The following is an 18108-nucleotide window of genomic DNA, read 5'->3' on the forward strand; positions in this document are numbered from 1 at the left end:
TATGTATATAGATATATATATATTATTTCGTTCTACGTGTATTTTGATATAAATATATATATATTAATATCACAATACAGTTAGAACGAAATAAAACACATCTATATATTTTTTAATATTTTATTTTTAATTATTTTTTTATTTAATTTTTTTACGTATTTACATATTTATTTTTTTATATTATTTATAAATATATATATAAAACAATAATTATATATATATTTAATCAGTATCAGTCTACGTGTAATTTGATATTAATATATATATAATTATATATATATTAATATTAAAATACACCTAGACGGTGTATGTGTATGTGTATATATATATATACTTAGATCATATATATATAATATATATATATATGATCTAAGTATATATATATATATTTTTTTTTACACTTTTAACTTTATTTTATTTTATTTTCAGCCAGCAGGGGGGCCAACTGTCATTACAGTTGGTCCCCCTGCTGGCAATGCCTGAGCCAGCTATACCGGCCATGTGATTGTGAGGTCCTCGCAAGGACCTCACTCTCACATGACCGGGAGGGACCGGAGGAGGCAGATCTGCCGCGGGGGGCTCCCTGGGAGTCCCCCCAACCGCGATCGCCGGTCCCCCCAAACGTCCTGCGGCGTTTAGAGCCGCTTTTAAAAGGACGTAAATATACGCCCGGCGGACATAAGGGGTTAAGTTTCCATACTTAAGCAAGAGCATGTGAAGAGTAGTAAAAAAAAAAGGTTTTATTTTTAAAATCATTGGGCCTATTTCATAGGCATTAATGTGTTAATCTGGCACTGCATGCACTTTTACAGTGCTTTTCACCAACAAGATTGTAAACTAACCCAAAACCTAGAGTTCATATGGTTACAAACTTGAAAATGTAAATGTCGTTTATGAAACATTGTGTAAAATTTGTTTTTAATTTCTTTCAATGCTTGCATGTACTCTGAATAAGACTACCCGAGTGATGAAATCAATAAATACAAAAGCAGAGTGGTCTCAAAATGATTATAATCATTTCATTTATTTTCCTCAATCAACTAGATTTTAATGACAATTTCAATATATCAATAGCAGCTGCAAACCAAGGATAAGCAAACATTCTCTAAAAAAACAAGGGCATGTTTATCCAGAGCATGCTAATCATTGATGGTATCTGATCAGCACAGGACAAGATTGTTGTTTGTTGCCTAAAATGTAGAGTAATGCTGGAAAATTCCTATGGTTAAACATATGTTGCATGGTGCTTTATCTAGTCTGTCCATTGAGAAGGGAGGACAAACACGTCTATTCAAAAAATACTACATAATCTATGAACCACCTTAGACAGCAAAAGTAGTAGTGAAACAATTCTGAGAATTCAAAAGATATAGAATGGACATGGAAACCCTTCATGCAATGGGAGTCTATATAATACAATATCTTCAAGAAAACTTCATGAATTCTCAAGACTGGTTCATCTTTGTATCCTTCGCAGCTGATCTAAGAAACACCTTCTTAATATTTTTCCCCATATGGTTCCACCTGTGTGAGTCAGTTGGCATCAAGCTTATATGGGTCGCTGTAATTGGGGACTGGCTCAATCTCGTTTTTAAGTGGTGAGTACTTTATACAATAAAGTAACAACAAATATTCCAGTATTTTAAACAGTTTTGCATTATATGACAACATGTATATGGGTTGGTGGGAATAGAACCGCAGTAGCCCATGTAATTTGAAAATCCCACTACATAATCAATTTATTTATGATCATATTTTATTTGAACAAGTGATGAAGTATTTGTATTTATTTTTCTATAATGTTATTGATGTCAGTTTAACTTGTGCTATGGAAAACAATTTGACAATTATCTATTCATTATAATTTGGATGCCAAAATCACTGATGTTAGCGCCCTTTTAGAGGCGAAAAGCCATTGTGTTAACGAGAACACTTAATTGAGAGCATATCTGAGGGCAGATTATCAGGTTCTGCAAAACTAAAATAAACGTTATCATTAAGAGTATTCTCCCTATACTGTATGTGGATAAGACATTAACCGGAGGCAATTGTCTAAGTTCTAAACCAGAAGAAAGCTTAGAATTTGTGCTATATGTTTGTTCAACCATAATTTAACTCTTTCAAATTACGTTTCCCCACACTTATTGTATATCGTGTTCTGGACAATTTTGACATCAAATATTTAGATATAAAATATAATATGAATGATATCTAAACAAGTAAAGGGTTAACTTTTATTTTTTTTTAACCTTCAGGGTTTACATTTATTTAGTTAGTTACTTAAATATTTGCAAATTATTTATTTCTTTAGCTACGGTGGGTAGAAGTTAGTGGGGAAATTGGGTAATTTACTGTTAGGCTAGTTAGGTGTTAACAGTAAAAAAAAAAAGTTTTAAAAAGTTAAAAAAGTTAAAAGCTAAAAAAAGCTTTTAAAAGTAAAACAAAATGTTTAAAAAAGGGAAAAAAATACGTATTACCTCTTCACTTGGTACAGGCTAGTGAAAAAATGATCCCGCGCTAAAGTTCAAAATACAGGGAGTGCAGAATTATTAGGCAAGTTGTATTTTTGAGGATTAATTTTATTATTGAACAACAACCATGTTCTCAATGAACCCAAAAAACTCATTAATATCAAAGCTGAATATTTTTGGAAGTAGTTTTTAGTTTGTTTTTAGTTATAGCTATTTTAGGGGGATATCTGTGTGTGCAGGTGACTATTACTGTGCATAATTATTAGGCAACTTAACAAAAAACAAATATATACCCATTTCAATTATTTATTTTTACCAGTGAAACCAATATAACATCTCAACATTCACAAATATACATTTCTGACATTCAAAAACATAACAAAAACAAATCAGTGACCAATATAGCCACCTTTCTTTGCAAGGACACTCAAAAGCCTGCCATCCATGGATTCTGTCAGTGTTTTGATCTGTTCACCATCAACATTGCGTGCAGCAGCAACCACAGCCTCCCAGACACTGTTCAGAGATGTGTACTGTTTTCCCTCCTTGTAAATCTCACATTTGTTGATGGACCACAGGTTCTCAATGGGGTTCAGATCAGGTGAACAAGGAGGCCATGTCATTAGATTTACTTCTTTTATACCCTTTCTTGCCAGCCACGCTGTGGAGTACTTGGACGCGTGTGATGGAGCATTGTCCTGCATGAAAATCATGTTTTTCTTGAAGGATGCAGACTTCTTCCTGTACCACTGCTTGAAGAAGGTGTCTTCCAGAAACTGGGAGTTGAGCTTGACTCCATCCTCAACCAGAAAAGGCCCCACAAGCTCATCTTTGATGATACCAGCCCAAACCAGTACTCCACCTCCACCTTGCTGGCGTCTGAGTCGGACTGGAGCTCTCTGCCCTTTACCAATCCATCCATCTGGCCCATCAAGACTCTCATTTCATCAGTCCATAAAACCTTAGAAAAATCAGTCTTGAGATATTTCTTGGCCCAGTCTTGACGTTTCAGCTTGTGTGTCTTGTTCAGTGGTGGTCGTCTTCAGCCTTTCTTACCTTGGCCATGTCTCTGAGTATTGCACACCTTGTGCTTTCGGGCACTCCAGTGATGTTGCAGCTCTGAAATATGGCCAAACTGGTGGCAAGTGGCATCTTGGCAGCTGCACGCTTGACTTTTCTCAGTTCATGGGCAGTTATTTTGCGCCTTGGTTTCTCCACACACTTCTTGCGACCCTGTTAACTATTTTGAATGAAACGCTTGATTGTTCGATGATCACGCTTCAGAAGCTTTGCAATTTTAAGAGTGCTGCATCCCTCTGCAAGATATCTCACTATTTTTAACTTTTCTGAGCCTGTCAAGTCCTTCTTTTTTTTTTTTTTTTTAATTCTTTATTTTTGTTGTGCATAATATGACAAAAGAGCTTGCACAGCCACGACAGCATGGGCAAGTACAATAATGACATTAAGGAAAGACATCATCATGGCATACGTAAAAACAGCACAATTTTTTAAAGTTAAAGAAATCTAGATGTTAACAGTGTATGTTCACGTTTAGTTGAAGTAAGTTATACTTAAGAGGAAACAGGCTTGAAGAACAGGCGTATAGACAGGCGTATATAAACAAGCTTTGAAAACAGGCTTATTGATCAGGCTTGGTAAACAGGCTTATGGCTCAGGTATATGAGTCAGGTTTAGAGATCAGGTTTAGAGATCAGATTTAGAGATCAGATTTAGAGATCAAGTTTAGAGATCAGGTTTAGAGATCAGGTTTAGAGATCAGATTTAGAAATCGAGATTGGAAATCAGGCGTATAAGACAGGTTTAAAGATCACACTTATAAAGCCGGCTCAAAGAGCAGGCGTAGAGAATGTGTCTCATAGCAGTTTAACAGTTTAAACAATAATGCCGAAATGGTTATACATGCTTATAGCAAGAAAAAAGAGTAAAAAATAAAAAATAAATAAATAAAAGAATAAGAGTGTGAAAAACGAAAATGTTTCGCCAGCTTGTTGGGTGCTTTATATCAGACATGCCAGGGGATTGTAAGTCACAGCATAGTGAATCAGGATGGGCTCTACTGCAGGTGACCCTTGGTGGTGAGGGCCGCAGGAATGCCTGGCAGAGTGGTTGCGACCAGGTATGGGGCTGATAATGCTTTCCTGATAGAGGTAGTCCCTGGGTCAGTCCGTGTCCGTCAAGCCTTTATCCCTTGTTGCTGAGTCGTTCCGTCTTGGGTGAAGGCTATGAGGGGCTGGAGCAGTATGCTCTGGTGTCGTACAGCCGCCGCTCCCTTCTGTGTGCCGGTGCTTGGCATTTAGGGGAGTGAGGCTTCTTGACGTAGGGCATTCTCCCCTGATTGCTTCTGTGGTTTGGTTGCCACCAGCCTCTTCAGTTTCAGCTGCTCGGTCGCTGCCCAGCTCCTGAAAGCTGCTTGCTGCACTGATATTTGAGTCAGCTTTGTCTGTGTGGAATTTCACGATGAGGGCTGCCGCCATCTTAGACGTGTGGCCTGCGGTTGTGTTTAGGCTTTCCACTCGCATAAATAAATGTTTCCGCCCCACACATAAGCCACTAACCTCGCTCTGTGTAACGCAGTGTAGTGAGCTGATCCATCCCTGCAGCAGGTTACTGTGGTGCTCAGATGGCGCTGGATGGTTCCTGCTGTATGCAAGCTCCAGTCCGTGGGTACTTCGCTCATGTGGCTGGCGTGCGGCGGCCATCTTGGGAGGGTGCTGCCGTTGAGTTTTCCCCAGCAGGGTGATTGTGTGCCGCCAGGCTTGGCATGATAGGAGTTGCTGGAGGGGATGTAGACCGGGATGACCCCCCCGGTCCAGAGGGGGGGGGAGGAGGCCGGACCCCAGCCGGAGACCCGGGAGAGCGGCCGTCTCTTCCCGGCTCAAGCTCCAACACGCTTCGGGCCTACTTCGGGTTACTGTAGGTCCCAGATAGGGTCTTGAGGGGTATCTCCTCGTACCCCAGGGTCTGGGGCTCCGCTTGATCTCCGTTGCCGGTTGATAGGGAGAGTTTGCCTCCAGTTTGCGCCGGTTTTCAGTCCCCCAAAGCGGGAGCTCAGACAGAGCACGTCTGATCCCGCCGGCGGTCCGGCCCCGCCCCCCTCAAGTCCTTCTTTTGACCCATTTCGCCAAAGGAAAGGAAGTTGCCTAATAATTATGCACACCTGATATAGGGTGTTGATGTCATTAGACCACACCCCTTCTCATTACAGAGATGCACATCACCTAATATGCTTAATTGGTAGTAGGCTTTCGAGCCTATACAGCTTGGAGTAAGACAACATGCATAAAGAGGATGATGTGGTCAAAATACTAATTTGCCTAATAATTCTGCACGCAGTGTATGCCTTTTGAAACACCCTGGGGTGTCTTCTTTAGGAAATGGCATGCCTTTGTGAAGTAATTGGAAAACACAACCTGCTAAAAAAAAATCCAAAGTGGGGCAGGGACCAGCGTAAATTAAAACTTAAATGGCTGTGTCTCAAATGTGCCCCTTCAGTGTTGTCATATACCTGGTAAAGGTACATACGAGGGCAGAGGCGTAACTAGAATCCACTGGGCCCCGGTGTGAAAATTGCCCTGGGGGCCCCACTCCCATGTGTCTCATCCCCCCTGCTCGGTGTCTAATTCCTGCGCCCAAGACCCCCCATGTGCCTCATTCCCTCTGCCCCACAGCCCCTCTAGTCCCGGAGGACTCCTAAAGATAGGTGCACCAAGCAATAAAAATAATTTGTGAGTGTGTGTGTGTCTGAAAGTAAGTGTGCCTGTCAGTAAGTGTGTGTCTGTCAGTAAGAATGTGTGTATGTCAGTGAGTGAGTGTGTTTGTCAGTGAGTGTGTGTCTGTCAGTGAGTGAGTGTGTGTCTGTTAGTGAGTGTGTGTCTGTCAGTAAGTGTGTGTGTCTGTCAGTGAGTGTGTGTTTGTGTTGGTCAGTGAGTGTGTGTGTCTGTCTGTCTGTCAGTGAGTGTGTGGTTGTCTGTCTGCCAGTAAGTGTGTGTGTAAGTGTATGTGTCTGCGAATAAGTGTGTCTGTCATTGAGTGTGTGTGTGTGTCAGCGAGTGTGTCTGTCTAGTAAGTGGTTGTCTGTCAGTGTGTGTGTGTCTGCCTGTCAGTGTGTATGTGTGTCTGCCTGTCAGTGAGTGTGTGTCTGTCATGGTTTATGTGTGTGTGCCAGTGTGTCTGTCAGCAGGGCCAGCATTTAGGGTGTGAAAGCTGTGCGGTCACGCAGGGCGCCATGACAACAGAGGCACCCGGTCCCCAATACAGCTTGCAAGTTGGGGACACCAGCATATTCAATTTAAACGATTCCCTGGTGGTCCACTGGTGTGCACCAGCAGTAGGTGCAGTCAGATCATATCTTCTCCCTCATGGTTCCGACGCTCAGTTAGTGAGTCAGAGCACAGACTCAGAGATTCTCAGCCTGCGCTCTGACAGCATTGAAAGTTGGAGCTGCGAAGGAGTGGGTATGGCAAAGATCCATTATAAAACCAGGAAAAGGTGGGCATGAATGGTGAGCTGATTCGGTGGTGCAGTGGGCCACTCAACTGGGTTTGCCCCCCAGGCCTACGGCTGCAAGCCCTACCCTGAACCTAAGCACCCTAGAAATTAGAATTACCCTGTGATGGCATACCATTTAAAAAAAAAAATTGACAACACAGGGTATTCCAAATGGTATATTTTGAGTTGTTTTGTGTAGTCACTTTACAGGCAGCTAACAAGCTGACAATCTGTCAATCAGGACAAGCCAAGGGCAAGAATACGGAATGACATACAGAGTCACAAACAGCCAAGGTAAGGAATACAGAATAACATACAGAGTCATATACAAAGTCTTAGAACGTAATATTTTAACTCAGTATGTTACACTTTAAAACACTGAGAAGCACATAGACCTGGTAGATATGGGCAGTGACGGCAACAGTACATTGATTCCCTCCGAGATCATCTTTTGTTACAGACTCGGCACTCTTTCTGGGATGACTTTTGTCAGGCTCTAGGGACAATTCTGCAAAGAAAGTGCCTTGTGCAGAGTCTTTGGAGATCTTTGTATTGAAATGTAGAAGGATAAGGGGCTGGCTAAATAAACTCAAACTCAAATCAGATAAAAACTTTATGGTAAATTCTAAGAAAGCTTGTGACTTCCTTGTGGTCGCTCTTTTGTACAGTATATGAGTCATATACTGCGTTAGGTATACTACAATTTAGTTATACAATATTTTTGTTTTGCCATGAAACAGATTTGGATGAATTAACAGCCACATCTACTCCCCCATATTATTTTTCCATTCATGCATCACTTATGCTAACGGACACTGGATCTATATTCTCATCGTGAATTGTGAACAGGATTTACATGTCAGTTTTGAACTTGTAACTAAGGAGTAGCATATCAACATGGCCACTGTCACTTTACGTTTTTTGCCAAATGTCAGTTTCTGGGGGGAAACTTTCTGATTCTTCCACACTGTGCCACTGGCTAAGGACAATGTAAAATAAACATTTAAATAAATCTATCCTAGTGTAAAAATTGTCTAGCCATAAGTAACAGCCTTTATTCCTCAAGGTAAGGAGGAGATCCCACAAAATTATGCCATTTGTGCCCACAGAATAAGGGCAGCTTGGTGGATCCAGATGGCTATATTTGTTTTTGTAAAAAAAGGCACTGGGTGTTTTCACTGAAATTGTAGATTATACTAGCTTTAGTGTAACTATAATCTTAATTTTATTAATGACAGGAGGCGAATATTTGCTTAAGTCTCTCTTTACTAGAACTCCACAGCAGCACATTAACATAGAGATAAAAACACCAGAGACAAAAAAAAATCATGAATCTATAAAAGGCTTCTCCCAACTAACTATTTCCTCTTTCATGCTGCGACAAATAAAGTACATGAACAATACACCACAAATACAATAACAGGAGAAACAAACATAACATAACGATGAATGCCATGCGAACTAGAAACCGTGGAACCAGTGGGTGAAGCCTTGACCTTTATCCTGTAGAGTAGTCGGATCTAAGAACTGTAGCCAAACCATTAAACTGAAACGAGAGAAACACAGTCGAAAACACTGATTAGCGAATGAAATGTACTGAGAAAACATGAATCCCCATCGTAAATACTGACAGTATAATATCCCAGATAGTGAAAAAACCTGAACCCCCATCATAAAATACTGACGGTACCGTATCCCAGATAAACCCCAAGTCCCCCAGATAACCAACCTAGCCCAGGAGACCAGGTGAATAAACAACAAGTCAGTCAAACCAACAAACAACAAAGGGAGGGAGAAACTGGGAGGGAAATATTTGCCTCCTGTCATTAATAAAATTATGATTATAGTTACACTAAAGCTAGTATAATCTACAATTTTATAGCATGACAGGAGGCTTCATATTTGCTGTTTTAACGCTCGGACAGCAAAGACCAAAGAAACACAATCCGCCGTACCAACCTAAACTCTGCGAAGATAGCTCCTCGTAACCGGCAGGAAAGTGTACAATGCCCGCCATGTTGGTATCTGAAGTCGCAGTGTTACGGACTGAAGTGAACCAAAAAAACCTATACGCCCCGCCAATGCCAACCACAACCAAGCGGTACATGAAGGGCGAGAAAAAGGGAAGAACCATTTAAACAAACGGTGACGTCGAACACCGCCTAAAGGTGGGAGCACTACCAAAGTAATAATATGACCCTCGGGTCCGACTAAGGCTGATGGACAGCTAAGGTCCGAACCACCGAACCCATCTGAAAGAAAAAACAAGGTATAATAACTGAATTAAATCCAGAATCAGTGAATGGACAAAACCGGACAGAAACCACCATAGGAGCATGACAAAAATGTGTGTACCCCCTGGGGAGATGAATACCCATCATCAGGATCCGTAAAGGGAATTCTAAGCAGAGCGAGGCCCGCTGACAACAGTTGTACGCGCTACCTAATCTAATTGATATGGCAGTCCCTGTTAATAAAGTGACCAAACAATACCCGAACCCTGTAAATTTGCGGTAGCAAAATTAGGAGATCCGTACCAGACCCAACTACGTCAGGGTCGCCATGCAGACCAAAGTCTCACAATCCCCGAGATCAAATGAGCAAGGGTCCAGGGAATCCAGGAACTGCAGACCGAGGCACGTGTAGAAAGGTCCTGAGACCAAACAAACGGAGGAGACTCATCCGCGTCTCCGTGTCGAACACTCCTTGAGGGAAGCGTCCATCGCTGAGCAAATGGGTCCGTCATCCAGCCGAACTGGTCGGGGCCTGATGGGTCCTCCTCCGTGGGTCCTCCCAGAGAAAACTATTCCATACGTACAAGTAACTCGGGCAGTGGAGAGCGTAGGAGGCACCCCCTTGCGTCCAATCCACCCTCCAGGACGCCATTCCTTGAGATGTAGAGGAGGTTTTCCCTGCTTGAAAAAAAAACTAAATCCAGGGACTCTAACCAGGGAAAACGCAGGGAGCGTCTGACCTTTCGGTCTGGGAGGCACCTCGCAGGGTAGACCATACAGCAAGATGTCCTATATCGATGAAGAGTCGCGTCCGGGTCCCAACGCGTGGAAAACGAGAAAGATCTGTTCAGATAGTTCTGGTATTCCTGAATGTCCTCAATTCCTCCCAACCAGGTTGTATTGTCGCCCAAATGACTGATGCACAAGATACCTATCTCACCAGGGAGAAAATAGAGGACACCTTACCAGAACTGGGCCCCGCGGTCGATAGAAGTTTCTTGAGGGCCGCGTCTAATTCAAAGCAACTAATGAATATACGTTCAATCGTAGACTCATGCCAGGACTCCGAGGGGCTCAGATCCCTTTATCCCAAGCACCTCCAGCGGTCCAACTTGCGTTTAGGATAGGGTCGTCTGCCACCCCAGACTCGGGGCCCCGTCTGGGATGTCATCCGAAAGTGGAGGCAAGTGTGAAATTCCGGGTCAAGGTTCCAATCCCCTATAAAAGGTACGGGTTGGCACTGAGATAAGCTTCCGTCAAGTATTTCCATGTAAAATAGGACACCTCTTATACTTCCTCGTATGTTCTGCTAGCACAACTCACTCGTGTAGCGGAGAACAATCAGCTTGCCAGTGCGGACTTCATAGTATAGGCACTGCAGTGGGCCGCTCTCAGGATCTCCTGAATACTAGACAGGTGCTTAACCAGCAAAACCGCAGTGCCTCATCGGGGTCTAAGTCTGGGTTTGCGGCTACTTTGTTCGGGAGCCCGGCTAGGAATACCGCTCGAATTATCCTGCGGGCTTCTCAAGCCAGTGGTCTACGGGCCCATAAATGCACCGATGGTGCTAGGTGATCAGGCAGAGACCATTCCAAAGAAACCAGGTGAGCAATGGATCGAGGGTCGAACAGGGGTTTGTTTAAGTCGATCCACGAGACAACCTCTTTTTCCAAGGACGTCGGGGCCCCTGTAGCGGACTTTGTTCTACATCTCATGGTGCCACTAGGGGCCTTCATCATAATCCCCAACCTGTGGTGTAACACCAAATTAATATAAATATTTTACACAAGGTTCGTCTACATTAAAAGGTATTTATTTAGAAGACAACAACACAATACTATAAATGTATCACAAACACACAGCCCAGACCCACGGAGCAACAACCCTTTTAAATCTATCTATCTATATAGTAATCCCCTTCCCCACACGTTTGATCTCACCCACGGTTAGGCCTTCACATCTAGTAATGGCTCACTGCTGTAAGTCCAACATCACATCCACCAAGGAAGAAAAGGAAGCAATAGAGTATAACATGGTTCACCAAGATAGCACATGGCGTCTGCACATCTGCTCAGCAGCACAGCCAAGAAGGAACAGAGAGGAATGAGGATAGAGGGGAGTGGCTATCTCTCTCCTGACTTGTAAAAGGTATTGAGTTACCTACTTAACATATCAAAGGATAAAGCTTATCCCCCTGTAAGAAAGATCTACATGAACTTGATCAGATGACCCCTGGTCACCATGTTAGTTTGATGACAGAATGTCACCACATTCCCTCACTTTTTCTTCTCTTATGTTGAGCACATTTAAAAATAATAATATTTCCCTCTTATCTATCTAAACTATGAGATCTGAAGTAGGAAAGGGGAGCACAAGAATTAGTGTGAGTGAGTTGAGTAAGGTAAAAGAAAACAGTCAAATAGGGGTTGCATCACCCCACATTCCCCCACTTTTTCTTCATCTATGTTGCTCCGTTATCTAGTTATCCCTCTAGTACAAGAGAACCTAGTGGGAGCAAAAACCTGATATACAGGAGAAATTCAACCCACCGTCCCTCCGGAATAGTTCCCTCAGCGACATAAGTTCTCCTGTACTTTCCTATGGCTGTCAATTCACATTTTATACAAATTTGTCAAAAAACAAAACAAAAAAAAAAAAAAGAAATTTAGGTGAATGTGTGTGTGTGTGTTAAATATGTATGTATGTGCAATGTATGAGAGAGAAACAAAAACAAAACAAAAAAACATTTCAAATATATACCCCTTTTCAAGTTTCTTCCTCATCTATATCATTGCCACACAAAAGTATAGTGTAATTATGAGAATGAGTACTAGTGGCAGAGTTTGTAGAGTCTGTAGGACTGGATGTGATATTTGCGGAATTCCATATTCTTAATCCAGTTCCGACTCCTCCCAGAAGGGCTGCAAATATGTCCAGTTTTTCCTGACTCCCTGCTTTGCCTAAACCATTGCCGCCGTTGTTCCGGACACCTTGGAGGAATAGAAGGATTATTAAAATGTAGACTCTAATCTTTTTAAACTGACTCCCTTATTTGGAGTATCTTCTGCCCGCATTGCCTGTCTCCCATCCCTACTGTGATACAGCTTATACTTATCCATCCTGTAACAAGGATCCACCACAATCTTCTGTTGACACACATCATCATCCTAATGCAGCTTTGCCTTGCTCTGTGGGAACACTAGATCTCATCATTAGAACTGTATAGCTATATGGGAGACTGGAAAACTCAGAGAAAGAATCAAAACAAAAGAAAAACAAACATACATACAGATGTAGAGAGATACAAAAATTATGAGAGTTATTGATTGCTGGGACCCCCCAATTGATCAATCTTTTCCTACTCTCTCATCTGTTCCCTCAGTGCTTTCACACCTGCCTCCAATCTTTCAGTCTTCTCTTTAGGTCCCAGACCTCCTTTTTTTGCTCTATTTGCTCCCCTCATAAACCAATGTGTAAAAGTATTAAAGTCGTTATTTGGCATACTTCCCCACCATTTCTGGAAATTATCTTTATCTGTGATTGACATAGTCCTTGTCTGCCTAGAGAAGCTAGTAGGCATTTCTCTTGCATTAAAGTGTTCAGTTATAATTAAAGGGGCTTGTGGGACACAGTTAAGAATTGACACATTTCCCTTCTGTTTTGTTCCCAGCACTGGTTCTTTAAAATAAGACTGGCCTGGGCATACTCTAGGAATCTCCTTATCCCATTTATTTGTGTTTTCTTTAATTTTCATTTTATATTCCGTGACTAGGTCTTGGAGTTCAGTGATCTTAGCACTATATGCATCTCTCTGTTGTTCTGTTTCTCTTAACTCCTTTTCCAACCCCTCAATCATTTTGTTTGTTCTTAGGGCAGCTATTTTAAAACAATCTCTTTCATCAAGAGCATCTTCCATTTTATTAGTGGTTACTAAATTAGCTTGCTGCAATTCGAGTACCATGCTTGCCAAACCCCTTATTACAGCAACAACCGCTTGTGCCACCAAGCTTTTCCTTTTCTTAATATTGCACTTTTTATTAGTAACAATCTGTGTCAAAACATCCATAAAACCTTCATATTTTCCACAATTGGGGCCTGCTGGTTCTGGAAGCTCATATGGTCCATCATGTTTGTCAATGTCATTCTTGAAGTACTCTAGTACTTCTACAGAAAAATACTTAGTACCCAGAAATGACATTTTAAAACTGAGCTCTCTCTGAGTCTTTAACAATGGGATTAATTTAAAAAAAAGAAAACTGAAACTGGCTCCAAAGAGATTAAACTATTTGAGAAACTTAATTACATTAACCTATTCAAGCAAACTCTTGTCTTTTAAGAAAAAAACTTCACAGACTTCAAAACCAGTAAATTAGCCTAAATTATCATAGGGTAGGCATTATACCTAAACTAGGATATTCAAGACACACAATAAAAGTATAAAGGATGGAAGCCTAACGTGTATTAAAATGCAGGCCTGAAAAAAAAAATGAAACATTTTTCTTTCTAGGCCTGTACTATGATAGCCAAAACACAACAAAACTCAACTCAAATATTTGAAACACACAAAAAACAATAACCTGTATTATACCTTTGTTTTATGTATCAAAATAAGCTAGCACAATATAAAGGATTAAAAACAATGTATTCAAAATTGAGGCCTATGCTGGTAGTGTATATAAGAAAAAAAATGAAGGCCTGAAACAACTACTAGTGATACCGGAGAAACTGACGGAAGCAAAGCACAGAGAGATGGACACAGGTTTCTTCAGGAAGGAAGAGATTCTTTATTGGATCACCGATCGGGACTCAGAGGGACTAATGTCACCAAAATACAGCAAGTTCTGAGCCCCGGACAATAGTGCAGGCTCCTTATATAGGCACATAACTCCTCCCATATTAAGCTCCACCCGCACATTCTCTTGACCAATCAATACAAGTAAGAATTAACTTCCTGCTTGACCGCATGGCTTGTCCAGCACAATGGAGGAGGGGAATACTATATCCTGTATTCTTGCACATGCTCCGTACACTACTGATCGTATCTTGCCTCGTGCAACCAACTGATCGATACGTCAGCATATGCACATACACATGCCACGTGGTAATCTCGGCCTACTAAATTTATTTTTACCGAGATTCCACCACATTTCCCCCTTTGATGCCTCTTGATATTTCACAATTACTTGAGGCATCACTTAACCTTGGTTTGCATACACCGCAAGTTACCTTGAACCAGACCAGACTTATCCTATGATGTGAATCTTCAACACTCATCTTCCTGCATTGGTTCTCCCTGATCTAGAGCCTTATATTTATAAATTGCCATTATCTGTGCAGCAGCCTTCCTCTCTGCTATATTTTCTATCAGGCTTTGCACAGACCTAACTACTAAGGGTATAAGACACGGCAGGAGTAGACACAACATTAAAATCAATAGGACTCCACCTACCACTGCCTTAAGCCCTCCAAACCACTCATACCAGCTACCAAACCAACTACTTGGATTGTACCCTTTCCATACCTGAGTAGGCACATGCGCTAGTTTAACCATATGGCTAGTAACCTCAGCTATTGCTTGCCCTTCGTCATCTATTTGAAGACAGCAATTGCTCAGGTTGAACTTCCCACATACACCTCCCTCTACTGCCAAAAGGTAATCCAAGGCTAATCTATTTTGGTAGACTGCTGTCCTCATCCTGGTATTGTGCTTCGCTAGAAGATTGAGCGCTTGTGATGTCTCGTTAGTGATGATCTCAACCACTGCCTGTAATCTTATAATACGGTTGAGCATATAAATAGGGGTTCTATAACCAAAGGTACCATCTTCTGCCCACGTGGCTGGCCCATAATAATCTATAATACGCTGGGGAGGCCATTCATTATCTTCCCAGGTGCCTATCTCTATGGGTCCCCTTTTCTTCCTATGATTCACATCATACACTTTAACACCTAAAGTCTCACCTGTTTCGATAGGTAACAAGAAGAAGGATGGTTTGAGCATACCCAACACACATGCCCCTTCCCAGTCCTGTGGCAACTCCGAATAGGCTTTCTTACCACAGATCCAGTACAAATTTGCTGGGGCTCTCCAGTTAGATGTGATGGATAAATCAAACCACACATCCTTTAAATTGGCGTATCTAGCAAACGGGTTAGATGGTTCTGAGACATTTGAAGCCGACCACCAAGTTGTATTTTTGTATCATCATCATAAGCTTTTTGCCCTAGACAAGTTAATTATCCTACAGAAGTATTATACATCATTCCTTTCCTCGCTATGCAAACATAACCTATGATGGAGGTCTTTAATCTCCACTCAGATTTACCTCTAACACTCATATGATAATCGGCTTGTGTAGATATTAATTGGTCAACTGCCTCAGAACCGGACATTACCTCCTTTGCTTCCCAAGGCCATTGGTCTCCCATGTTAGTACCTCCACACACATAGCAGTTGGTAACATTAAGACTACCGGCAATACTTTCAGCTAAATCAATGAACAGGTTTTTAGCATTATGGGGGATCTTATTATCTATGCTCATCTCTTCATAAAAGGAATGATATACTTGATGAGTTTTGGGAGGTTACCGTATCAGTCTCTATCCCTATAAACAATATTGTCCCAGGATCTAAACCCGTCCCATATATTTGAAACCCAAATAAATTACCATATTTATCTAAGAACTTGTCGGGGTTATTTATAAGTATATGGATTGGATTGCATTCCATAGACTTACAATATAGATTGGTAGGCAACTTAGTCACAATCATGTCCTTGTCTGCTGTCTGTCCCCAAGTTACCCACCCCACACAAGACCAATATGGGCAAAAGTTATAATCTCTATTTGGGCATCTAGGACTCACATATTTATTTTTACTACTGGGACAAATATATTTATCGTTAGACCCATACGTCCTCTCCCATCTAAGATCCCCACATACATTCCACGGCTTTCTACCACTTGATATCGCTTTACACGCATCAAATAGCAGAACACCTGAAGAATATACGGATTCTAATACCGTCTTATTAATTAGGGTCCCCTGAGGATCTCCATTCCTGAGAGTCAACCAAATTGTACGGGGTTGATACTCTGGACTGAAGCACTTAGGTTCTCCTACTCCTAAATGGCACACACTATATTCTATATTTAAGTATCTACATCTTGATACATCTCCTTTACACTCATATTGTGAATGCCAAATTAGGGTCTGGGATATATGGTTACCTGTTCTTGTAGTCTTAATGCATACCTCACAGCTAGGAGTGTCGGTACCTCTACCTTCCTGAATATAAAAATACACATAAATAAACATTATTATAAGCACATCTTTCGTCGTCATCCTCAGTCTTCGTCCGTGCGAAGGCACCTCAGCTTCCAGGATGTAAGGGCTGCAGGGAATGGAGTTCTGCTCGTCTTCACAGGGGTCCCTTCGAGACTTATCCTGACTTATACACTCGTTGGTGGGTGGACAGGCTTTATTATGGCCTTCTCACTCACTTACCAAATCTCTGAAACAATAAAATTTGTAATCCACAAGGTTCCTCGTCACTCCGACTGAGTCGTGCGTTTTAACCGGATCTTGCAGGGATTCTCTGGATCTGCTGTAACTTGCCAAGAATCGACTGCTGCTGGTTTAACCCTGGAGTGATGTATCCACGGAGTCACTTCGGCTACTTTTATCGCTGTAGGGGTAGACAAAGGAACAACATAAGGACCTCTCCACTTGGGCCCTAACGGTACATTATTCCACTCTTTAATCCACACTTGGTCTCCTGGGTGGTAACTATGAACTGGGGGATAAATATTCACAGGTAATCTATCTTGTACCCATTTCTGTACCTCCTCCATAGTCTTACCCAACTCTACAACCTGCTGCCGGGTAATTCCTTCTCCCAACTGACTCAAATCCCCCCTTAAGTTACCAAGTACGGGAGGTGGTCGCCCATACATGATTTCAAAAGGAGAGAGGCCCATCCTTCTGGTAGGTGTACTGCGGATTCGCAATAGAGCTATGGGCAAGAGAACGTTCCACTTAAGTTGGGTTTCCTGACACATTTTAGCCAACTGATTCTTAATAGTTCTATTCATTCTCTCTACCTTACCAGAACTCTGGGGTCTATATGCCATATGAAGCCTCCACTTTATACCAAGCATATGAGTCAGTTGTTGTAGGCACTGATGAACAAAAGCTGGACCATTGTCCGATCCTATAGAGCAGGGTAGTCCATATCGTGGTATTATTTCTCGTAGCAGGAATCTCACAACTTCTCCTGCTTTCTCCGTACGAGTAGGACATGCTTCTACCCAGCCTGAATAGGTACACACAACTACCAGCAGGTAGCGATGTCCACCAGATTTAGGCATTACTGTATAGTCAATTTGTAAATCGGACATGGGGAGTCCCCCCGTAAACTGGACTCCTGGTGGCTTTACTGGTCCTTGCCTTGCATTATTTTTAGCACACGTTACACATCTTCGTACAATGGCCTGAGTCAAGTTGGACAATCTTGGTATGTAGAAATGTTTTCTGAGAGATTCTTCTGTACTGTCTCTCCCAGAATGTGTCCCGTTGTGATAGTTCTGGACAATTTCTACCGCTAGTGATGCTGGAATGACTATTCTTCCATCTTCTAACTGATACCATTTGTTCTCCAAATACTTTCCAGGTTCAGTCTTTAACCACTCCTCTTCTTGAGCTGTATAAACTGGAGTCCATTGAGACAGTGGAGTTGGTATAAGAGCAGCTATATGCCCCACATACTCCTGTCTTCCCGATTCAGCGGCACGCTTAGCCGCACTGTCTGCCATCCGATTTCCTTTGGTTACATCACCATCTCCTCTCAGATGCGCTCGACAATGTATAATACCGACTTCTTTCGGCTCCCACA

General features: G+C 41.9%; 1 protein-coding gene across 1 annotated transcript in view; it reads left to right on the top strand.

Annotated features, from left to right (window-relative positions):
* Positions 1 to 1222: 1222 nt before the first annotated feature.
* LOC134614775 (glucose-6-phosphatase catalytic subunit 1-like) overlaps positions 1223 to 18108 on the top strand; it is a 92070-nt gene continuing 75184 nt past the window's right edge. Inside the window, exon 1 of the mRNA XM_063458921.1 lies at positions 1223 to 1598. Coding sequence (XP_063314991.1) covers positions 1375 to 1598 — 224 coding nt within the window. The 5' untranslated portion in view covers positions 1223 to 1374. The remainder of the gene's footprint in view (positions 1599 to 18108) is intronic.

The sequence above is a fragment of the Pelobates fuscus genome, chromosome 6, assembly GCF_036172605.1.
Source record: "Pelobates fuscus isolate aPelFus1 chromosome 6, aPelFus1.pri, whole genome shotgun sequence".
NCBI lineage: Eukaryota > Metazoa > Chordata > Amphibia > Anura > Pelobatidae > Pelobates > Pelobates fuscus.